Below are 25,125 nucleotides of genomic sequence, written 5' to 3'. Positions count from 1 at the left end.
GGACGGGTCAACGTCGGAAGCTCTGTAAATGCTTTGTTAAAGCTTGCTGTTCACACTGCTCTTGTACTACAAGCTGAACCCCCCGTGAAACAGCCCTAATACTACTTAAAAATATCCCACCTTATTGACGCAAAAAATACTGCGCCGCTGGTACATAACTCCTTATAAAATATCCAAATTTGCCCCCACGGCCTCTCCACTTTGTTGGAGGCAATGTAACCACCCCGGCACCTTGTACCATATCCTTTGGGAGTGTCCTAAAATACGAACACTTTGGATCAAGGTATTTCAGTTATGCTCACAAATAGCGCAGATTCACATTCCCGCCGACCCGGCACTGGCCCTCTTATTTCTAAATATAGATCAAATACCCAAACCCGCCAGAATGATCGTTTCTCATGTTATGCTGAGTACCAAACTGGCTTTAACACGCCATTGGAAAGATCATAACGCACCCACGTTCGGAGAAATCGTCATGATTACTGACACGCATGCCAAGTATGAAACTCTGTTTGCTTCAACCCAAGGCAGGCTTATCGCGGCTAGAGCTAATTGGGAAAGGTGGACTGACTGGTTTACTAACACTAAACTGATATGATTGTTGCCCTACAATAACTTAGACCTGTGAAAGGTCACGTGGTAAACTGTGTTGAAACTCCTAACTTCTAGCTCCTCTTTTCTTTGTCTTTGTTCTACCACCTTATTGTTTCATTGTTCTTTCTATCCTTTATTTCTTCTATCTTTGCTTTATTCTTTACTCCTTAAACCCTCTTATGTTACTCACTCATTATTCTCTTTTAACCTACCTACAAGACATACTATACATACGAGGATGTAGCGCTACAGATATTGCCAGATTTGTTTTCAAACCCGGGGTGGGTGGAGGTTCCCCCCCTCTGGGCACAGCGGGTACCCACTAGGGGTGCCAGGGGGGGGGCCTCTTCTTCACGCTGGGGAACCAACTGGATACACAGGCTATCCTTATCATTTTCTGACTATTGTATTGACAACCCAGCTGTGATGCGCTTTTGTTCTTTGTATATCTTTGTTTCCGTTATATATCCCTTATGTGTCATCATATGCTACGACTCTATATTGTACACGGAATATTGCAATGCTATGTATGTAGGTACGTCTTTGTTATCTTGTATGAAAAACTTTCAATAAAAAACTATTGCAATTAAAAATATCCCACCTTTCTCAATGAACAATAAAGAAAAAGAAGCGCATAATTGTAGTTGTATCAGTGGCATACACTTACCAGGGGGTGCAAAAAATTACCCAGAAAGTGTTCAAAGCTAAAGGTTTTTAAGTCATTAATAAAACATGTTTGATATGACAATATAAACTTCACTAGTACAGGGACCAATGTACATTGTACAATACTCTTTATACATAACTGGTCCCCAGCTTTGAGGTCCATGTATTACTGCACAGTCTGCAAAAGTGGTATATCCACCCCTAATTCCTCTGCTCTCTAATGTCAACGTGCTTCCTATAATGTATACCTGACCCTAACCAACTCCCAGAGCTTGACCTCCTCTCTCATTCTAGCTCAGTGGTGTAAAACTCAATTTCAGTGTGGGGCGCTTCAGCATTATGGTAGCCCTCAAAAGGAGCAGTTGTGTCTGTAAGACTACATACATTTATACAGGGCTTTTTTTTCTTAGAGAATAGGTGCAGGAACTCAACCATGCCCCTCCCTGCCAAACCGCATTGAACGGTGGATGGATTTTAAAAAGGCAATAAATACCAGGAGTGCGTTATGTGCAGAGTTCAGGCATATGCTATATACAGAGTGCAGTTTCAGAGGGGGCCCTAGGTACCGAGTACAGGTTTCAGGGGTGTGTTATGTACTGAACGCAAGGTTCAGGGGTGCACTACATACATAGTGCAGAGTTTGCAATTTCAGGGTGCCCTAGGCACAGAGTTCAGGAGTGCGCTGTGTACAGAGTGCAGGGTTTAGAGGTGTGCTATGCACAGTATGCAGGGTTCAGCTCTCTTTCACAGACTGTCCACACCTTACTTGCCTCTTGACTCTGACCCCATCACTCTCCTCCATCCCCCAACTCTACACACATCTCCCTCCACAGCTCTCTTCTCCCCCCTCCCAGAAGTGTAGGCAGCTCTGCCTCTCTTTCTCACTCTCATCAGGAAGATCATTGGGCTTCTGTGCGCCCGGGCACAGATGGTGATCACAGTGCAGATTACCATGTGATGTCCCATCCCACATTGCACATCTCCCTTGTCCTTGATGTGAGTGCAGGACTGGCAGTAATCCATGAAGTCATATCTATTTACAATTGAAAGTGGTGAGTGGCGAGCAGAGGGCGAGAGCAGAAGGTTATGGAACAGAAATCCACCACGTTCCGTCTGGCAAAAAAAGCCCTGGGTGCAAGGGCCACGTGAAAGGGCCTGGTGACCTGGATTCAGCCCATGGGCCCTGTGTTTGACACACGTGTGCTATTTAATAGTGTATAGGATATTGTAGGAGAATCATTTTTTTTTTTTAATCTGCACATACATTCAAGACAATTTAACTGGTGGACTTGCTCTAAACAACGTAACTTGATCACTTCACAAGTTTAAGCCTGTCCATTTGGTTCAGGAGGGTGCAATTAACCCAGGATATCACATAAAAGTAATTATTAATCACTCTGGTTATCAGTAGAGAGTTCCAGTGCAAACAGTTGTATCTAATCTGTGAGGGCCATGATGGAGGACATATGGAAGCACTTAAGTGAAACAGCTGCCAGAACTCATAATTTTATTGAGGTGGTGCCATTTCATGAGCAGGCGCGCCAGATAAAACCAGTATTCACTTGAATTCATTGAACACAGAACTCCTTGTTTCCTTTGGCCTGCTCAGCAAACTGCATACGATCGGTTACTACACCTCAGCAAGATTGTAAAAATCAGCTGCTTGCCATCCAAGTATGACACATGGGTGTCTTGTCAGCGACCTTTAGGCCATCTGCTACTACTTAACGGCATACAAACCACCTTTCAGTCTACTTGCTAATAAAAAATAAAAAAAACAATACGATCAAGCATATACTACTTGTAAATCTGCCTTCAATTTCATATTAGTACCTGCATTTATCTAAACGCCAGACACCAAAATGAGAAAATGGAGGAAAGGGGGTGGAGGCAGGCATTATGCACTTTAAACAAGTTCTATTACATTAAAAAAGAATTCTACATTAAAACAGAGCTCTATATTAAAACAGAGCTCTATATTAAAACAGAACTCTATTCCAAACTCTTCTTTTTTCCCCCATTTTGGATAAACGACTTTACCCCTGTCAGCTATTTTTGCAATTCTCTCCCCACTTCATAGACTTGTGACATCAAGACAAGAAATGAAGGGAACTGTTGTCACTAGGACTTAAAGACAAAGACAGTGATAATTGTTCTAATACTTCTCTAGTCTGTGTCCCCATTCAAGAGATTTCCTATTACTTCCTCCCAGACAGAAATCAAGGAAAAATCTCTCCACGGAGGTCACAGATAAAGCTACACAAACATTATGGCTAGTTTGGAATTTTAAATATGGCAGCAAATATTATGTTTTAAGCTAAGCACTGGAGCAGGAGATGTTTAGAAATCCTACGGGAGACAAGGACATAGAGACTTCAGCAATGTGATAACACTAATCCAAATAATTATGCAGGTTAAATTAGAAGTTGCAAAGCAATCATGTTGAATATTGATGTTGGCACAGGCACAAGGAAAGAAATATGTAGATCGCAAGCAGAAATAAAAAAAATTTTTTTAGAGTAAAAAATTTGATATAAATGTGTGAAAAGGGTATTCGCCCAAACAAATTATTTAATTTGACAGGAAATCTGGACTTTGGCTTTAGGGTGTTATGACTACAGTATATCTCCAAGTGTTGATAAGAGTGTTGGAGGACAAGAGACACAGGAAGAACCAACGCATCATACAGGTGCAAATTCTGAACAATCATTCTAGCTTAAAAAAAAAAAAAAAAAAAAGTTGAGAATTTTACAAAGCCTATATCAAAACATGGATATTAGCTTCTAAAGCAAGAATTTGAACTCTCCACTGCATTCAGAAAAAAAAAAAAAACATACTATAAAACTAGCCACAAAAATTGGATGAATACTACACAAGCAAGCTAGTTTCAGATCAGATGAGGCTGGGTTCACACATGCTGCGGCTGCGGCTCACAGCATGGAGTCCGGTTCGACCTTGTTCACCGATTCAGGTGCTAATCAGGTCCGAATTTTTGCCTGAATTCGCACCCTGAATCGGAACCAAAGACGCATAGGACCCTTTTAAAATGCAGACTGCAGCCGCCCCGAGCTGTGTGAACCCGCCCCATTGAGAGCCGGTCATACTCTCCTGTTATGGGAAATGGTTGGGAGGGGAAACCTGCATCCAATTCGCATATGTGTGAACTCAGGCTTATGCTGGTGCTGTCATTGGGTTATCATATAACTACAGACAATAACATACCTAACCAGACTCTATGTATGTAATGTAATATGCCCTGTGTCTATACCTTATAAAAAATAATGCTGCAATATACCCGTTTCAGAGCTCTGATCAGCAGTCACGTGATCTACCGTCTCTCTCTTCTCTCGGCCTGACAGCTGTAGCAGGCGGGGCCTAGGATCCCCCTGCTGATGTCAGTCAGGAGGGGAGGAGGAGAGAGGCGGCCCCGGCCGTTGCAGCTGTCATGCGAGGCTGCAGCTGTCATGTGAGACAAAGACAGCGGATCACGTGATTGACGATCAGCACTCTGAAGAAGGTATATTGCAGCATTATTTATTGAGTGGGCAGGAGCTGTGAAGAGGGTGTATGGATCGGGAAGCAGCATTATTTTTAAAAGGCATAGACACAGGGCACATTACATTAATACATAGAGAGGAATATGTAATGTTAACCATAATTTGAGCAGCAGGAGGGGAGAAGGGTGGGGAACAGAGCTTCATGGACATGGAGCCGGCAGGAGGCATGTAAACCGACCACTGTGTCAGGGCTCAGTGGTCGTGATATACCGTGGTCAGTTTACAGGGGGGGTATAGCCAGGCAGGATCAGCCAGGTTTTGCAGGTGATAGAGGGGTCCAAATGACACAGCATAAGTGCTATGCTGCATGCTTTAAAGAAACAGGATTTTGTTTTTGTTTTGGGTTAACAAACACTAGAATGACAAGTTGACAGGTGGGACCTCCTGTTCCACATAGCCATCCAAATCAATCTGACTGTGCCGTAACTACAAGCCAAGCGTTTGGTTGCAGTGCATTGGCCCCATTGTAAACCGCATTTGTCAAAAAAGAACTGTACCTCCTAAACATCTGACAGTAGCTGCATGGCCACACTCTAAAAAGCGATCCACTGTGAATTTATTTTCAGAGCATGGTCTGTTGTGTATTAGCTTTAGACAATTTTGTCCAGTTGCAATTGATTTCACTTAGGAGAACAGGGTGAGGCCGGGCAAATCAATGCCCATGAAGACAGAAAAGGGAGAAAATCTAAACATATCAACTTGGATAATTGGCGAGACTACATATATACAGATCCCTTTGGGGGAAATTTATAAGTTCCCTTTCACACGGATGCCTCCGCTATGCGGAATCCACTTGCTCAGTGGGGGAACTCTCCGCTGATCCCCACTGAGCAGGCAGAAGACAGGTCCTTTTTGGCTCCGCTATGTGGACAAGAACAGAGTCCCACTATCCTCTGAGGGGCAATCGGATTTAAATGGACTGCCTTGTGTGTTTCCATCTGATGCCAACCAATCTGAGCTGCCGGACGGATGGAAAATAGAACCACCATCCACCTGTTTTGGGCAAACAGGAAGGCAGACATGTGGCTGCCGACATCCACCACTCTATAGAGGACCATGTAGGGTTCAATAAGGTCCACCTGAAAAACTGATAGACGAACCTGATCAGACTGCATGTGTGAAAGGGGCCGAAAACTGGTGCACACTCTGCTTCCAGATTTTATTGTCAAAGCTTAATTTGCACAAGCTGAATTTAGAAGCCGATTCTGTGTGCACCAGCTTTCGTAAATCTCCCCCTCTCACTTCTTGCACATCAATACCCTCCTTTAAGGTGTCTGGGCAGCTTTAATACCTCTATAAATGAAACCATGTGTGTCTTTTAAATAACGCTATCAAATATATCTAAATAGGAAAGCAGTGGCGAGTATTTTCTGTGCATACCATGCATTTGCCAAGATTAGGATTTCCTGGAATCACAATGCAGCTTTATCAGATAAGCAGCACTATTAAAATCACTGCTATATCACCCAGTTTACAAATCCGTGGATTACAAAAGGTCAACAGAAATACTATTATAAAACAGGATACGTGTGTATTGCTAGTTTCAATGTTAGAGGGTGTATGGTGTTAGAGGGTGTATGGGTGTATGGATCGGGAAGCAGCATTATTTTTAAAAGGCATAGACACAGGGCACATTACATTAATACATAGAGAGGAATATGTAATGTTAACCATAATTTGAGCAGCAGGAGGGGAGAAGGGTGGGGAACAGAGCTTCATGGACATGGAGCCGGCAGGAGGCATGTAAACCGACTACTGTGTCAGGGCTCAGTGGTCGTGATATACCGTGGTCAGTTTACAGGGGGGGTATAGCCAGGCAGGATCAGCCAGGTTTTGCAGGTGATAGAGGGGTCCAAATGACACAGCATAAGTGCTATGCTGCATGCTTTAAAGAAACAGGATTTTGTTTTTGTTTTGGGTTAACAAACACTAGAATGACAAGTTGACAGGTGGGACCTCCTGTTCCACATAGCCATCCAAATCAATCTGACTGTGCCGTAACTACAAGCCAAGCGTTTGGTTGCAGTGCATTGGCCCCATTGTAAACCGCATTTGTCAAAAAAGAACTGTACCTCCTAAACATCTGACAGTAGCTGCATGGCCACACTCTAAAAAGCGATCCACTGTGAATTTATTTTCAGAGCATGGTCTGTTGTGTATTAGCTTTAGACAATTTTGTCCAGTTGCAATTGATTTCACTTAGGAGAACAGGGTGAGGCCGGGCAAATCAATGCCCATGAAGACAGAAAAGGGAGAAAATCTAAACATATCAACTTGGATAATTGGAGAGACTACATATATACAGATCCCTTTGGGGGAAATTTATAAGTTCCCTTTCACACGGATGCCTCCGCTATGCGGAATCCACTTGCTCAGTGGGGGAACTCTCCGCTGATCCCCACTGAGCAGGCAGAAGACAGGTCCTTTTTGGCTCCGCTATGTGGACAAGAACAGAGTCCCACTATCCTCTGAGGGGCAATCGGATTTAAATGGACTGCCTTGTGTGTTTCCATCTGATGCCAACCAATCTGAGCTGCCGGACGGATGGAAAATAGAACCACCATCCACCTGTTTTGGGCAAACAGGAAGGCAGACATGTGGCTGCCGACATCCACCACTCTATAGAGGACCATGTAGGGTTCAATAAGGTCCACCTGAAAAACTGATAGACGAACCTGATCAGACTGCATGTGTGAAAGGGGCCGAAAACTGGTGCACACTCTGCTTCCAGATTTTATTGTCAAAGCTTAATTTGCACAAGCTGAATTTAGAAGCCGATTCTGTGTGCACCAGCTTTCGTAAATCTCCCCCTCTCACTTCTTGCACATCAATACCCTCCTTTAAGGTGTCTGGGTAGCTTTAATACCTCTATAAATGAAACCATGTGTGTCTTTTAAATAACGCTATCAAATATATCTAAATAGGAAAGCAGTGGCGAGTATTTTCTGTGCATACCATGCATTTGCCAAGATTAGGATTTCCTGGAATCACAATGCAGCTTTATCAGATAAGCAGCACTATTAAAATCACTGCTATATCACCCAGTTTACAAATCCGTGGATTACAAAAGGTCAACAGAAATACTATTATAAAACAGGATACGTGTGTATTGCTAGTTTCAATGTTAAATGTAAATCACTTATACAGTACAGTAAGGCAGACCATATATTCATTATTTTTTTTATTTTGTTCAACCAACAGGATGAAAAAAAAAAAAAAAAAAAAGGTTACAATTGCTCCATCCACACATTTGATGTGGATGAGGGAATCCTCCCTCTCTACTTTTGTGTTCTGACAGCAGGGAACCTTCCCTGCCAGCAGAATGCAATGATCAGTGACGCTTGCTATAGAGGGTGGCACTGATGGATCTGGACAGGCTGGTTGTACAGAAGTCAAATGGTAGATAGATTTAGTCATTTCCCTTTGGGATTAATAAAATATTCTGAATCTGAAGAAATATCAGCAACAGCTGCTTGCAGGGCTTGGCCTGCCAGGTTAAGGAGAGATTTTAAGTCCCAAATTTTCTATTTATAGAATTGTTGAAAGAATAAACATCTTCAGTGGGTACAGTGAGATTTTTGTTTAGGAAAAAGACAGCAGGATCAACCACAGGAACAGCTAGGTTTGCCACTTTTTCTTCAAGCCAAACTGGAGCTGCATGATTCTGGCTAAAATGAAAATCACAATTTTTTTGCTTAGAATAAAAAACACGATTCTTTCACGATTCTCGCAGCCTAACTTCATCTTTCACATTATGCAAAAAAATTGGGCTAACTTTACTGTTTTAATTATTTTTAATTTCATTAAAATGTATTCCCAAAAAATTGTGTTTGAAAGACTGCTGTGCAAATACAGTGTGACATACAATATTGCAACAACCGCCATTTTATTCTCTAGGATCTCTGCTTTAAAAAATATATAATGTTTGGAGGTTCTAAGTAATTTTCTAGCAAAAAATACTGATTTTAACTTGTAAGCAACAAGTGTCAGAAAAGGCCTGGTCAATAAGTGGTTAAACTGACCTCATTTACAGACCTGAGTTCATTCCTTTGATCTAAAAGAACTAAACGATACATTGCTTATAGTTATCTCCCAGCTGACAATGTTGTGATAAACCCCCATTTTTTTTTTTTTTACAGCTGTCAGCTGTGAGCAGAGAACTCTCTGCACTGAATCAATGAAATGCTGTATTAAGATCGCGAGGGGGGTTGAATCGTTTTTTTAACGATTAATTGTGCAGCTTTAAGCCAAACCCAAACACTTTAGCAGTGCACAGAACATATTTTGTGTTTTGGTATACACTATAGGATTGTAACAGACCTGGGACATCTTTGGGCACTCCAAAGAGAATAGTAATGCGGCCACATAGTGTCAACCCCACCCCACCCCCCCCACCCCCCCACCCTCCTGTCAAGCCCTATTCCGAGCCCCATTCCTGTCTGAACAATGTGTCTGGATTTCAGGTGGACTGAAACCCGGACACATGATTCAGAACCCAGACTGCCCGGGTGAATCTCAGACAGGTGACAACCCTAGGAACAGCACACTTTTTTACACTTTTTCCACTAGTTTCAGCAAATATTTTTCAGGGACTGAAATTGCCTTTCAGAAGTGATCTAATCTTTATATAGACTGCACATTCCATTTGGAACAGTTTTGCAAGTTTTCATAGGTCTCTTTGTGCCCAAAGGGGCATAGCAAGATGCCAAGGCTTTTGCGGACAGAGACAATGAGCTTAGCAATGTTAGAAAGCATGTTAAGTGAATCTCCCTCTTCAAAATAGTGGCAAGATGGGGGAGAGAAATCTTCCATAGCTTCCTACAACACTTCCCAACATCCTTCTGATTCTGTGTCCTCTGGGACTGACATTATAGGACCCGATTCTGGTTGAGTAATTGGAGCAGGAAAATAGACATTTCTGAGCCCTGGACAAAGATATCTGCATTAAGGATGTAATCTGTCCAGGGAATTGCAACACAGATGTAGAAAATGCTGCTTCTGTCAATTAGGCTGCTTGTTGAAAGCCTGAAATACAGCTAGAATTGAATGCAGAGCCCGTTGTTAAAACCTAGTCCTGCTCTGTTGCAAGGGATGAAATGTCACTCTGAGGTTGAGTGTTGCGCAGGCCTTGAGCAGAGTGAATGTTTACCTGCTGTTTTGAACGGTTTCCCTTTTACCTGTTCTCTGCCAAACTTTGGTTAAGGGTAAAAATCTTGCCAGTATCGACTCAACTGAAGGTACAAGCCTATAACCCATGGTGTATGAATAAGATGCCTGTGTCCTGTACTGTACAATTAAGATAACCGCATTTCTGTCACACGTGGAAGTTGGATGTGGGAGCGCGTCACACGCAGACGTAAGATGACATAAATAGGCCCCTGAACAAACAGATAATACTGCTCCAGGTCATAATGATATCTTCCTTAATGATCAGGTGCTGGTCCAGTCCGTGGTCTGGGCAAGTGATTCTAAAGGCAAAGCGAATGGCCGCACTCCAAAAATAAGGAAAAAAGCTTTATTGTATAAAAAGCATCCAACATCAAAAAATATTTACAGCAACAGCATCATGGCATACATGGAGGGGAGCATGGTTGACGCTTTTCACAAATTTCTTTGCTTAATCATAACCCTTATGCCGCATACACACGACTGGACTTTCCGGCAAACTAGATCCGACGGTCTTCCCGACAGACCTTCGGAGGATTTCCGACTGACTTTTCGAATGAACAGACTTGGCCACACACAATCACACCAAAGTCCGACAGATTCGAACGTGATGAAGTACGACCGGACTAGAATAAGGAAGTTCATAGCCAGTAGCCAATAGCTGCCCTAGCGTCGGTTTTCGTCTGTATATAGACAAGAGGATTTCTCCATAGGAACTGGGTCCAGCGGAAAAATTTGAAACATGTCCCATTTCTAAAATCAGTCAGATTTTTGGACAGCAAAGGTCCGATGGAGCCCACACACGATCGAACTGTTCAACAGATTTGTTCCATCGAACCTTCACTGTCGAAAAGTCTGGCCCTGTGTACGCGGCATTAGATATGTCCCTACCCCATATTATAAACAGATCTGTACTGCAAGCAGCCACCATTTGTCATGCACTTTCTTCAAATACACTTTATGCACTGTATACCTCGATAAAGCCTTGCTTTACGGCAAAACATGTTGGGTTAAGAGATGTTTGTGTTTTTTTTTATTCTTTATATATATTTTTTCATTCTATGGGCACCTAGTTTATTGGTGCATTGTGGATTCAGCTGCAGGAGAATACAGGAGATTTTTATGGACTGGTGGAGATAGTGGATTGATAGGAGTATATTTTTTACCTGGCTGGTAGGGCACTGTGATATATATAATTTTGATGGGCAGCTGAGCCTTTGAGTAACCTCAGTAACCCTTAGTATCAATCCATGCCATTGGGGTGTGCTAAGTGGCCATGATACTGACCCTACCTTATACACATCTCCACTCTTTGGTTGTGTCACGATCGTCCTGGCGTCCCGGTCGCACACGGGAGAATTACCCACAGAAACCTGTTGTCGAGAACCCGTCGTCCCCCTTTGACGCGCGTTAGCGCGAACGGACGCACTCGGGTGCGCGTCGGCACGAACGAGCGCACGCGTGTGCGCGGGGTCACGAACGGGCGCACGGCCACTCGCGGGGGCACGCTGACTCGTCGTGCGACTGTTTTGGCGCCCTAAAGGCTTCTTAAGGTCTCCGCTCCATTCCCTTCTTGCTGTCCAGTCTACAGCGTGTTCGGAGATTCTGCTATTCTGTTACCTGTTGCCTAGATTCCTGTGACCCGGCTTGTTCTTGACCACGATCCGTTGCTGCCTGCCTTCGACTACCTGCCTGTCTGACCACGTCTCTGCCTCGTCCCCTTGTACTGTGTTGACCGCCTGCTGCCGACCCGGCCTGTACCCGACTCCGCTGTTCCTGCCAATCCGTTCGGATTTCCAGTGCCTGCTGTCTCCGCTGACGATCGTCTGCTTGCCAGTCTATCCACTTGTGCCTGCCGTCACCAGCCGATTGTCTTCAGCCTTAACTACCTGCTGTCTGTGTGCTGCCGACTATCCGGACCTGCCTCTACCTGCCAGGCACTTGTGCCCTCTGAACTTTTGAATCCCTGTTACCACCTCCAGGGGTTCTTGAGCCAGGGGATACGAGGGGCCGCTCCCTGCATTCCGGGCTCGCCTACTAGGTACGTGACAGGTTGCTATCTCATTGTAATGAAGGCAGTTGTATATTAGTGCGCCCATTTTGGATCCATGCACTATTTCCGCATTGCTCTATAAGGTTATACACCTTGCATTTTTGATGACTTCCTTCCATTTCCTATATCATCATGGGTTTTAGATAGTTATGAAGAAAAGCGAAGTTTTAGGTCAAGGTGGGTTTGGTACATGGGTTTAGCGCACCCTTGCTGGTGTTTCTCTATTAACAGCATTTCTGAGCAGTTAAATGAAAATTAGCTTAAATTCAGAAAGTAGGTATTAAAAGCCAGTAAATACAGTTTTCCTTTAACCCCTTCATGACTTTGCTTGGGCTATGTCACACCTCTGTGAGGAGAGCAAAGCACGCCATTTTGCAGTGTGTATAGTCAACTACTAATACTTTTATAGCCATTTTGTGTATTGACACACATATAATGCTATCTTCCGAGAACAGTCATCATTTATTTTGGTAGCTTACATTTAAAAACAATAACATTTTAAGTTTTTCAAACAAAATTTGAAAACGAAGCAGTTTTTTTTCAGCCAGTGTTGTTTTCCAGATACAGCTCTTGAATTATATCTCCTGGTTTGTTCTGTTAACATAGATATGTATGATATGCATATTTTATATCTATTACTTGGTCTGCAAACAAGCATGCACTTTATACTTTGCATAGGGAATTTTCATTTTCCGGCCTGGAAAATGACCATAGTTCTGGTAAATGCATTCCATCTACAGTAATGGACACTTAAGACATATTCATTTATAAAAAAACTTGTTAATGTATATATATTCTATAAAAAAAAAACTTTTTTCAATAATCCTAAAGCGAACCACCTGCTGTTGAGGAAAATACTGGGGTTCTGGCAGCTATCTGCTGCCATAAAAACTGTATTTAACATCAAAGTAGCAATGTAAATCCATGATGGGCGGTCCAGAAGTGGTTTTAAGAGGGATTTCAGACAAAATCCAAAATTCATTATTTTGTCATTTTATTCCTCCCTAAAACATGTCTCGCCTGTTTTATGCATATTACCACTCCACCGCATAAGACAGAGATCCTGCTGTAATGTCTAATTATGTGAATCAACACTAACTCCTTTATTTATGATTGTAAATAAACAGCTAATTTGTTATAGCTGCTATTAGAGCTGATCCACAAGTAAACTGCTAAATACTCATACAGTATGTGAACAATTGTGGCTGCCAAAGGATTTGTAATTCTGTTCTGCCGCTTTTATGATTCATACACCTCTGCCATATAGCAAACACAGGTCGGTGATACCACTTCCTCTATTAGGGCTCAGGCATAAAGTAGTTTGTCTTCCCTGCTCACAGTCTGCTAACTGAATAATGGAGGAGCAGCACACTGCTCACTCTGATCTCTCCATCTGTCTGCATGTTCCCTGTCAACACAATTGCTTATGCTGCTGCTTAAAGTGGTTTTAAACCCTTACAAACTACTTTGACCTACAGGTAAGCCTAGATTAAGGCTTACCTGTAGGTCCAAGAAATATATCCTAAACCTACACGGTTTAGGAGATATTTACTTAAAGACCGTGACAGCTGTCTACAGCGCATGCGCCGTTAGTGGCGGCTCCCGTGCGCATGCGCGGGAGTGACATCATCGCTGCTCCGGCGCTGTGAGTGGCCAGAGCAGCGATACCCGGAAGAAGATGGACACTCCGGACTACAGGGGACAGCTGTGACATCGCTAGCTCCTGTGTCAGGTAAGTAACACATAATGGGCTACTATGTGATGCATATTAGCCCATTATGCTTTACCTTTGCAGGGAGACAAAGAGGAAGTAAACCCATCAGGGTTTACTTCCTCTTTAAGGAATGACAGAGGCCGGCTTTAAGACAAATTTGGATACCTACATTTATATTTATATACATATACTGTATACACAAACAAAATATATATACAGTTGTGCTGAAAAGTTTACGTATCCTGGTAGAAATTGTGAAATTAAAAATATGACAGATCATGCCAAAAACTGTTATATTAGGAAAGTGATCATATGAAGCCATTTATTATCACATAGTTGCTTGGCTCCTATTTGGCTCCTATCGCCCAAATCGTCCAAATGGCCCTGATCAAAAGTTTACATACACTGGAATGTTTGCCCTTTGTACAGACACACGCCAAATATGCCTATAAAACGACAGTAAAGCGGCACTAAAAATCGCGCCGTTTTACTGCCGACGACGCTCCCGCCGCAGTGTGAAAGGGGCCTAAAGGTCATTTCCCACATCTGTGGCTTCTTAAATTACCATTACTTTCTGTGTATAAATAATCAATGAGTTTGTTAGCTCTCACATAGATGCACTGAGTAGGCTAGATACTGAGCCATGTGGAGCAGAAAAGAACTGTCAAAAGACCTGCATAACAAGGCAATGAACCTTTATAAAGATGGAAAAGGACATACAAAGATATCAAAAGCCTTGAATATGCCAGCATAGGTGATGTTCAATCACCTATTAAGAAGTGGAAAATTTGGGGATCTCTTCATACCAAGCCAAGGTCAGGTAGACCAAGAAAGATTGCAGCCACAACTGCCAAAAGAATTGTTCAGGATACAATGAAAAACCCACAGGAAACCTCAGGAAAAATACAGGCTGCTCTGGAAAATTATGGCATGAATGCTTCAAGGAGCACAATATGAGGATACTTTAACAAAAAAGAGCTGCATGGTCAAGTTGCTACTGCCACAAAAAAGCTTGGTTACAATATGCCTGACAAAACCTTGACACGTCTTATAACTTCTGGCATACTGTACTCTGGAATGATGACCAAAATAGGACTGTATTGTCAAAATCTTAAGCGCTATGTTTGGAGAGTGGTCAACAGGGCCTGTAACAACAAACTACCATCTGTGAAGCATGGTGGTGGCTTGCTGATGTTTTGAGGGGGGGGGGGGGGGGTAGCTCTAAAGGCAATCTTGTAAAAATGATGCCAAGATCAATGCAGCATGTTATCAGAAAATACTGGCAGACAATTTTCAATTTTCTGCATGAAAGCTGCACATGGGGCGCTCTTAAACCTTTCAACAATGACCCTAAGCAGGGCCAAGTTGACCCTCCAGTGGTTAAAGCAGAAAAAGGTCAAGGTTTTGGAGTGGCCATCACAGTCTCTTGACCTTAAAATCATCGAGTCACTCTGGGGAGATCGCAAGCATGCAGTTCATGCGACCAAAGAGTCTTGCAAAACGAATGGGCTGCTATACTACCGCAAGAATTTGAGGTCTCAGACAATTAAAAAAGACTGCATGCTGTCATTAATGTTAAAGGGGACAATACACAGTATTCAGAACTAAGACCCCTTTCACACCACACCACCCATAGTGTGGGCGGTAAAATGCTGCTATTTTTAGCGGAGTTTTACCGCCGGATTTGCGGTGCATTTCGGCCGCTAGCCTCGGGCTTTCACACTACAAACAATGGTGCAGCTTTTTTAGGGCGGATTGCAGGTGCTATTTCTAACGCTATAGCACCTGCAAAACGCCCTGGTGTGAAAGGGGTCTAAGGGTATGCAGACTTTTGAACAGGGGTCATTTCATTTGTTTACTTGTTGCCATTTTGTTTTATGATTGTACCATTCTGTTAGGACCTCCAGTAAAATATGAATCCCATACGAAATAAAAGAAATGTGTTTTGCCTTCTTTCTTTAAAAAAAATGGTACATACTGTATATCATTTCAATTTTAAAGCGGACATTTGGTAATTTTTTTCAACTTTGCATCTATTAAATCTTCTGCCCTTGTTGTTTTAACTTTGGACAGTACATTTTTTTTCTGACAGTAAATACCTTATACAGCCCACTTCATGTTTCTTGTCTGGTCATTAGCCTAGGCTTATGACATCATGCACAGCTCTCTCTCTCACTCTTTTGAGAGTTTGCCAGGAAGGGAGGGGAGATGAGTCATAAGAGGGCCAATTAGAGCTGCAGGGCTGCAGAGCTGGAGGTGTGCCTCTGTGTGCCTGTGTAAATCCAGGAAGTGAACAGGCAGCAGCTTCAGCAGCCCACAGTTAAAATGGTTGCAGCCAGACTCAGTGGAGGGAGATTTCTGCAGCATATTTGGCAAGTACAGAATCAAAGTATATATAAAATATTATGCAAAGTGGTTGGAGGGAAGCTTCAGAACGGCAAAGATGTTTTTGTTACAAATTATGTGAGCAGACTGCAAGTTTCTCTTTAAGAACACTAATTTCTACTGTCCATAAATTAATAAAGAAATCCATGACAAACCCACAATGAATCCAGAAAGATCCGGAAATCTGGAAATCCGAGTTTGTCACGGATTTCTTTATTAATTTAAGGTCATAAGCGCAGCCTGTTTTTTCAATTTTTCTATATTTGTAATTTGTGTACAGTATATCTCACAATTTTGAGCTGCAGCTATTTATGTATATATTTTTGTTCACCTATAGTCACTAGGGAGCACAGTATTTCTTTTTTGTTTGTTCACATTTATACTGTCCACCAAACAATATGGGTAGTCGGCACTGGCTTGAAATGCCCATACCGATCACATTTAGCCACTGTCATGAAGGGCCAAATCTAAGGCCCCTTTCACACTGAGCTGCCCCGGGCGTCAGCAGTAAAGCAGCTCTATTTTTAGCGCTGCTTTACCATCGTTTTTAGCGGCGCTATTCTGAAAAGGGGTTAAATTCGCCCGCAAAACGCTGCTGCATTCCCGGCGGTATGGCGGCGCTGCCCCATTGTTTTCAATGGGCAGGAGAGCTGGAGGAGCGGTGTATTCACCGCTGCAAAGAAGCTGCTGGCAGGACTTTTTGTGACGCCCTGCCAGCGCAGCGCCCCAGTGTGAAAGCACTCAGGCTTTCACATTAGGTTTTAAGCTGAGGCTTTTTTCAGGCGCTATTTTCACTTTACACCTGAAAAACGCCTCCAGTGTGAAAGGGATCTAAATCAGATTAGTTCAATTGCAACCCAAGACTTCTCATGCAACCCAAACTGAAAGTGTATGGCAGCTTTAGCCTTCGGTGACGTATGCATATTCATAGTAAATGTCTAACAATGACAATGTAAAATGTTTAACTGCATATAATGAACCATAGTTTTTCACTAATTCACACTTACTGCAATCTCTCTACACGCTGACATGGATATTCCTGTACCTTCAATTTGCTTCAGTGCATATTCTTTGTCATCTTTTCTGCAAAAGCCAGAAATAAAATATTTATTAGCAATTCTTTAAAGAGACCAGTATATGTAACATGTATGTGCTTGAAGTGACACCAAACAATATGCTTATTCTCCAAACATAATCCATACACAGACACTACTTAATGGACCTGTAATCTATTTTTCATGAAACTCTTTCTTACTGCGTTTTAACATCCTCCATGAGCTCCTCGGCCTCTCTCTTCCATTTGTTTTGAATGAGCAGTGTGCGTTGGTTAAAGTGGAAGCTTCCAACATTACATTTTATCTATAGGTAAGCCCATAAACTAAGGTTTACCTATAGGTAGTGTGAATATCTTCTAAATGTGTTGGATATATTTAGTGTACAGCCAGTGACATCACGCTCTCAAGGAGCATTTCCTTTAGAGCTCTTTGCTGTGAACGGCGGCTCCGACCAGGCACAGAGCCCGCAAACTCGGAAGCAAGACGTGGTGAAAATGAAAGCGGCCTCCAGTGATGAAATCGCAATGCATACTAGCACATTATGCCTTTACCTTGCAGGTGAGCAAAAAAATAAAATAAAAATGTCCAGCAGTTTACAACTGTGCCCAGCTCTATGCACACTAAAAATGCCATAGTCCATCTTGAGAGCAAATAAGAGAGGGTGATTAAGTTCCTACATACAGTGAGCCTATGAAAAACGAACATAGCTGTCCTAAAAAAAAAAGGATTTGGTGATTTGGAGGAGGCAGAGCGTAAAAGAACAAAGCATATGTTTCCCCCAAACCATGGATCTTAGAAGTAGCACCCAAACGTTTATTATCACAGCAGTAAAGGTGCAAGCCACGCAGGACTCCTTTATCACATGTCGGGAAAAAAAAAAACTTTTTTTTTTTTTTTTTAAACAAATCAGTATGATCACAACCAATAAAACTGTAAAGTGCTATAAAGGAGATGGTTCTCCGATTTAAATAAATGTTCCAATTTTCTCATCCGGTTATGTGGGTAGAAATAAAATCTTTCTAAACGCTTAAGGTTTTTACCTTAATGCATTCTCTGCATTAAAGCAGTAGTAAACCACCAACCCCCTCCCCCCCCAAAAAAAGCCTGCAAGACAATAGCATAATGTGCTAGTATGCATCGCATACTAGCACATTATGAAATACCTTAGAACGAAGCTCCCGCAGTTTGCCTGGTCACCACCGACTGGGCTAACATGTCCCCTCTGCATTTCTACTGGGTTTGCGGGCTCCAGCGCTGTGAGTGGCCAGAGCTGCAATGACGTCAGTCCCCACAAATGCACGAGGGAGTCCTCCATTAAGTAAAGTTCCGGCATCAGCCTCTGGACCTTTAGCGCTCATGTGCCGCTGACATCAGCGGCTGCATAAAGGGTAAATATTTCCTAAACTGTGCAGGTTTAGGAGATATTTATTTTACCTACAGGTAAGCCTTATTATAGGCTTACCTGTAGGTAAAAATGACCGAGCGGGCTATAAAACCGCTTTAAAATGGTATCAAGGCTTTGTTTTTTTTTTATTAAAATAATAAACATGTTTATACTTACCTGCTCTGTGCAATGCTTTTGCACAGATCAACCCCAATCCTGTACTTCTGTGGTCTCTCTCCGGCACTCCAGGACCCTCCTCTTTGGTGAGTGCCCCCACAGAAAGCCGCTTTCCATGGGGGCACCCGTGCTGCATGCTCACTCCCGGGCTGCCCTGTCTGCATCTATTGACACAGAGCAGGTGGCTTGGCCCCGCCGCCACCCCCACTCCCGTGCCATGGCATTTGATTGACAGCAACGGGAGCCCATGGCTCCTGCTGCTATCAATCTGCTCAATGAGGAGAGAGACATTGGTGAGAGCCGCTGCTCACGTGCACACCGCTGGATCGGATCAGGCTCGGGTAAACTGCAGAAGGTTTTTCACCTAAATGCATACAATGCCCGATATTCGGCCCTTGTGTATGGGGCTCTACACTTGTGGCGGGAAAATGGTTAAACTGCACGTAAACCCTAAATGTTTATTATATATATAGTATTATATATATATATAGTATATTTGGAACCATGCCTCACTGTATACATTTTTGTGAACCTGATGCAAAAAATTTTTCCCGGAGATCCTGCCAGTAACACAACGTCCTGTCGCAGGCTGAGTGACAACACTAAGGCCCATTTCAAATGTTCAGAGCCCCAGCTAAATCGAAGCAAGATAAAACAGATGTTCTGTACCAATGTAACTATTTATAAAATTTCCATACCTGGAATTCCTCGACCAATGTAACTAGGTATAAAAATATCTATACAGTAAAACTTTGGATTGCGAGCATAATTCGTTCTGGAAGCATGCTTGTAATCCAAAACACTTGTATATCAAAGCGAATTTCCCCATAAGAAATAATGGAAACTCAGATTATTCGTTCCACAGCCATTTATCCATAAATCCTTCAATTTATTGTCCATATAAAAAGATTTTAGCAATGTGATAGGTTGTGTAAACATACAATGTCCATCCACAAATGGAAGCCTCTACAAGGGGATTAGAAGAAAAATCCAGCAGGAGCTACAGAATATAAAAGAGAAGAGAGGCGCCTCTAAGTGTAGCAATTACATTTAATGAAGGTACAAAATTTAGCAACTCACATGGTTGATGATTAAAAGAGTCACATCAAAGTATGCAGGCATCCGGGGTAAAGCTGTCTGCAATCGTGACTGAGAAGACTACCCTGCAGTAGAGCGTTCTGAAAGCGAAGCTTGAACCGCAAGTGGAGCGCAGCGTGGAAGGGACAACGTCAATGGCAGTGAGGAGGATGGTCTATGTGAACATCTTTTCCCCCTAATGTCTGCATACTTAGATGTGCCTGTTTTAATCATTAACCATGTGAGTTTCTAAATGTTGTACCTTTATTAAATGTAACTGTATTGCTACACTTAGAAGCGCCTCTGTTCTCTTTTATACTAAGTTGTGACATGACGCTACTTGTATATCATGTCAAAATGTATTTAAAAATTTTGCTTGCCTTGCCACACGCTTTCAAACCAAGGTTTTACTGTACCTGCCATGTTTTCTGCTTCAGCCAACCAAAGGAGTGGACAAGGAGTCTGACAACACTGCTGTTAACTGACACAGTGGATTGGCCTGCAACAGGAGGTGCTGTAAAGCCCCATACATACGATCAAACTTTTTGACAACAAAACATGTAGATTAGCTGTTTTAAGGCAACATCCGACCATGTGTACGCTCCATTGGACAAACTTCTTTTCATCAGACTTTTGTTGGCTGTGCAAATGGACAAACTTTCTGCCAACAAAAGTCTGATGGAGCAAAGTCCGATTGTGTGTACAGAAAACTATAGGACTTTTGTACAAAGTACAAACACGCATGCTCAGAACCAATGCAAAAGATCAAACAACAATACAGAAGTTGACCAAAGGTGGCGGTAAAGAGCAGAAAAACCACGTGATGTGGTGAAAGTTGGCTGAAAAAGTTGCCGTGTGTATGCAATACAAGTTCACGGCCGACGCCCTTTGTACAAAAATCCACTGGAAAGTTTGTACAAAGTCCGATCGTGTGTATGAAGCTTTACTGGCAGGATATCCAGGCAAGTAACATTAGAAGAAGTTTACAAAAATTGTTTTGCTTAAATAAATACAGTGAGGCATGATGCCAACATACCCAAAACGGATGATGTGTTTCCATACACTGATCGTAACTGTAAATCTTAAGTGCAAAACCAAGGTAGATTCCACAGAATACATTATTTACAGTACTTCTTTTCTTAAACAAACATTTGCAAAAGTTGCCTAGAGCCAAAAGTGCACTTACTGCAAGTCACCCCTTATACAAGAAGGTGACATTTATGCTCCAAATAACTGATGCCTGAAAATAGCATTAAAGCGTATTCAACGTTTAGTATATGAAACTGTTCAGTCGCTCCAACATTTATAGGATTGTGGTATAAAGTGTAGCGCTGGGTTGTAGATACAAAAAATTTGAAAATAACTAAAAACAATAATAAATGTAAATCATACAAACAAAATACCATAAAATCAAAAACATGAATAAATCACAATGTCCATGAAAACGCAGGTGATAAATCATGAATGAATTCCAAAAAAAGGAATAAGTGACTGAGAAGAAAAGATAATGAGGAGCACGATAACATGGAGCCAGCACAATACTTCACTCCTCATTATCTTTTCTTCTGTGATCACATATATACAGTGCCTGTATCCATCCATATTGATGTAAATGCATTACTTTTTCAATAAAACAACTTGTTAAGAATTTTATGCTATGTTGGCGTTTTTTCCTCAATTTATATTTGCCTGGTTGAACCTTGGATTTTTTTTGGACGCTGGATTGGAGTAGCTGTATTCCATCCATGCTGGATTGGTATGTGCTGGTTTCATGTATGCTGGTACCCGTGGAGTCCTATCCTATTTGGTTGTCTGCGCATTTGGCTGCTTAGTGGTAGCCCATTGGATATGGTAAGGAGTACCCGATCATTGTGTCTGGTGGTGGCTGCATACTTGATGTCAAATTCCACACTCGGTGGTTCTCCTCACAGAAGTAGCAGTATGAAAACTTATTGTACTTTTTCACATCAGTCACTTATTCCTTTTTTTTGGAATTCTTTCATGATTTATCACGTGCATTTTTATGGACATTATGATTTATTTATGTTTATGATCTTATGGTTCTTTGTTTATATGATTTACATTCATTATTGTTTTTAGTTATTTTCAATTTTTTTTTGTATCTTTGCACTTTTGTGTATACATCCCAGCGCTACACTTTAGGCCCCTTTCACACGGGACGGTTCAGTAATGATCCATCCCGTGATGATCCGCTTGCTCAACGGGGATTGCTCTGTTGTCCCCACTGAGCCGGCGGATAACAGGGCGGTCCCGGCACACTGTCTGTCCGTGTTCATCCGATCCACTCTGCAGACGGATAGAAAAATAGGATTTTCCTCCGTCTGCAGAATCGGACAATAGCGGAGGCGGACGATGTCGGGTGTCTGTGGATGTTCATCCGCAGACACCCGCTATCCCATAGGGATGCATGTATGTCCGTATTTCATCCGCAAACGGATGGATGAAATACGGACATACGGTCCGCATTTGTGAAAGGGGCCTTATAGGATTGAAAAATAAACACAGTTTATCTTCTAAACATTTTTTATTTATTTACTGATTTAGATTAATTTTGATTCAGTTTGATTAGATTAGATTGACAGACAAACTGATAGACTGGAACTTTTTTACTACTCCTCTAGCAGAAATTGGATAAAAGTATTGTGTTCGGGTCACAGCAGTAAAAAAACGAACATGCATGTGTAAGGATAGGAAAGGAAAAAGGTCAAATCTAAAACCAACATTTAAATTATACATTTAATGAGCTATTATTTTTTTACAGTTGAAGCAGAACTTTACCCAAAAGGGGAAGTTCCGCTTGTTTGCACCCCTTCCCCTCCACTGCCGCAGTCTCACTTTTTTGGAGGGGGGGGGGAGTGGGTCCCTTGTTGTGGGAGGTACCCGCTCCCAATTCCGGGTCAGATTGCCCCCCCCCCTTCACCACATACTTTTTCTGTTGTCATTTTCCAATACAAAAATACATTTGGTCTTAATCTGAAGATCCGAGGTGTGCTGGCAAATATCGACATTTACAATGTAAAAGAGCCGCCCAGCTGTGCGGAGCTCCGCACTTCTCGCCGCATCATTTATTCACAGAGTTCCCTACAACTATCGTCAGCCATTGCGGCTCACAGCTTGTAGTTCTCAATGAACTACCAGGGCGCTAATGAGAACTTTTGGTAGTTCAATTAATCTTTCGGTCATTCAGTCACTGCCTGCCCGTATGAGGTAAGGGCAGAGAGCTACCCTGACAGTGCAGGAACCTAAGATTGCACCTGTTATCTGATGATCATGGGCGCACACCTTTAGACCCCTTTCATACCACACCGCCCTTTGCGTCGGTGGTAAAACGCCGCTATTTTTAGCAGCGTTTTACCGCCAGATTTGTGGCGCATTACGGCCGCTAGCGGGGCGCTTTTACCCCCGCTAGCGGCCGCGAAAGGGTTAAAACCGCCAGCAAAACCACCAGCAAACTCTGGGCTTTCACACTACAAACAATGGTGCAGCTTCTTTAGGGCGGATTGCAGGCGCTATTTCTAACTCTATAGCGCCTGCAAAACGCCCTGGTGTTACAGGCAGCTTTACAGGCTCCTAATAAAAAAATAATAAATGCACATTTTTATACCTGCAAAAGGATGTTAATTTATAAATTTTTAAAGGTGAATTTCTCCTTTAAACGTTAATATGTAGCTCTTCTATACTGCTTTAGATGTATTCCACTCTTGTAACCAGTTGCAATGAGCACTTTACAAGCACTCTGCAAGCAATGTCAGGCTTACATATGCTAGGAAATGCTGCACACAGAATACTGAAAACATCCTGAGAGTTTACCCGCCAAAAGGTAGAGCTTCAAGGACACTATCCACTTTTAAAATGCTCTCCTGCCCACCTTTATATAAATGGATACCGGCGTGAAAAGTGAATCATCCAGTGAGAGGTGAACAACACCGCCCACCTCTCCTAGAGGCGAGAACAGGGACATTTTTTTACCTTAATGCAAGGAATGCATTTATTTGTCTAACTTAACCTCCAAAGGGGTAAAGTATGAATATCGTGGAAGATAGGATGTATTGTACATAGTCACTGCATAAAAAGTGGAACGGTAAAAGAAAAAAAAAGAAAAGTATGAACACCAATGAAATAGACACAGCAGTCAAGAGGACAAGTGGTTATAAACTCAATCTGGTTTTTACCTTAACCACTTGCCATCCTTAGAACTTACCTGTACGTCCTGTTGGGGGCAGTGATATCTGGAGCTGCAGCCATGATCCAGATATCGTTTTGTTCCACAGGCAATTTCCTATCATGTAAAAGCGATAAATCACTTTTACAGGTGGTGGAAGAGGGTCTTCCCCACTCCTTTCGCCTCTAGCACGATCTCCTGCCCTAGACAGAATAACAAAAGCTTCTGTTGTTCATCCCCCTCTGCGTAAACTGAAACTGGATTTTGTCACTTCCAGTTATTTTACAAGAGGTCTCTGGCTTGTAAAGCATCTAATCAAACTGATCTTGGTTTGATCAGATGCTTTGGAGAGCAGAGGAGAGACCTAGGGTCTATTAGACTTTCATAAGGGGGACCTGTCACGGCCCATGCTCATAGCTCCCAACTGTCCCTGATTTCGAGGGACTGACCCTGATTTGGAACAATGTCCCTCTGTCCCTCTTCCTCCCTAATTTTGGTCTATATATCTATATAGTTGTATATAAGATTCACTTTTTATCCTTCAAAAAGTGTTTCCCAGTGCTAAACCTTTCATCCAAATTCTAAATTGCTGCATTTGTAAATTTTAAAAGCCAATATAAAGGGATAGTAGTGGTAAAAAAAAAAAAGCCCTTGTGGATTTAATTTACCTTATTTGGGGGTTAATTCTCCTTTAAAGGGGTGTGGCAGGGGGTGTGTCCTATGCTTACATACGTTTGCTAGTAGGTGTCCCTCATTCCTATCTCAAAATGTTGGGAGGTATGCATGCTATCAAAAGTGATGTTGTTTATACCTTGTGATAGCAATAAAGTTAAAACGGATGTCAGTAATTTTTTCAACTTTTCATCTATTAAAGGGGAGGGCCAGCTGAATTTTTTATTTTTTTTTTCAAAGTCAGCAGCTACTAACACTGTACCTGCTGACTTTTAAATAAGCGCACTTACCTGTTCAGGGTATCCGCGATGTCGGCCACCCGGGGCCGACCCGTCCCTCGGCTCTCGAGTCCCGGCGCCGCCATTCTATCTAAGGGAAACAGGCAGTGGAGCCTTGCGGCTTCACTGCCCGTTTCCTGCTGCACATGCGCGAGTTGCGCAGC

At 42.4% G+C, this 25,125-nt stretch overlaps 1 protein-coding gene across 5 annotated transcripts in view; it reads right to left on the bottom strand.

Annotated features, from left to right (window-relative positions):
• The window catches only part of CDK19 (cyclin dependent kinase 19), a 310,045-nt gene that overhangs the window by 223,855 nt on the left and 61,065 nt on the right, over positions 1-25,125 (bottom strand). For all 5 annotated transcript variants that reach the window (XM_077487115.1, XM_077487116.1, XM_077487112.1 and 2 more), the window contains exon 2: positions 17,143-17,218. In XM_077487115.1, the coding sequence (XP_077343241.1) occupies positions 17,143-17,218 (76 nt within the window). The remainder of the gene's footprint in view (positions 1-17,142; positions 17,219-25,125) is intronic.

Source organism: Lithobates pipiens, unplaced genomic scaffold (assembly GCF_037356315.1).
Source record: "Lithobates pipiens isolate NorthernLeopardFrog02 unplaced genomic scaffold, aLitPip1_a1.2 Scaffold_18, whole genome shotgun sequence".
Lineage (NCBI taxonomy): Eukaryota > Metazoa > Chordata > Amphibia > Anura > Ranidae > Lithobates > Lithobates pipiens.
This window is presented reverse-complemented; position numbering and strand designations above follow the sequence as displayed.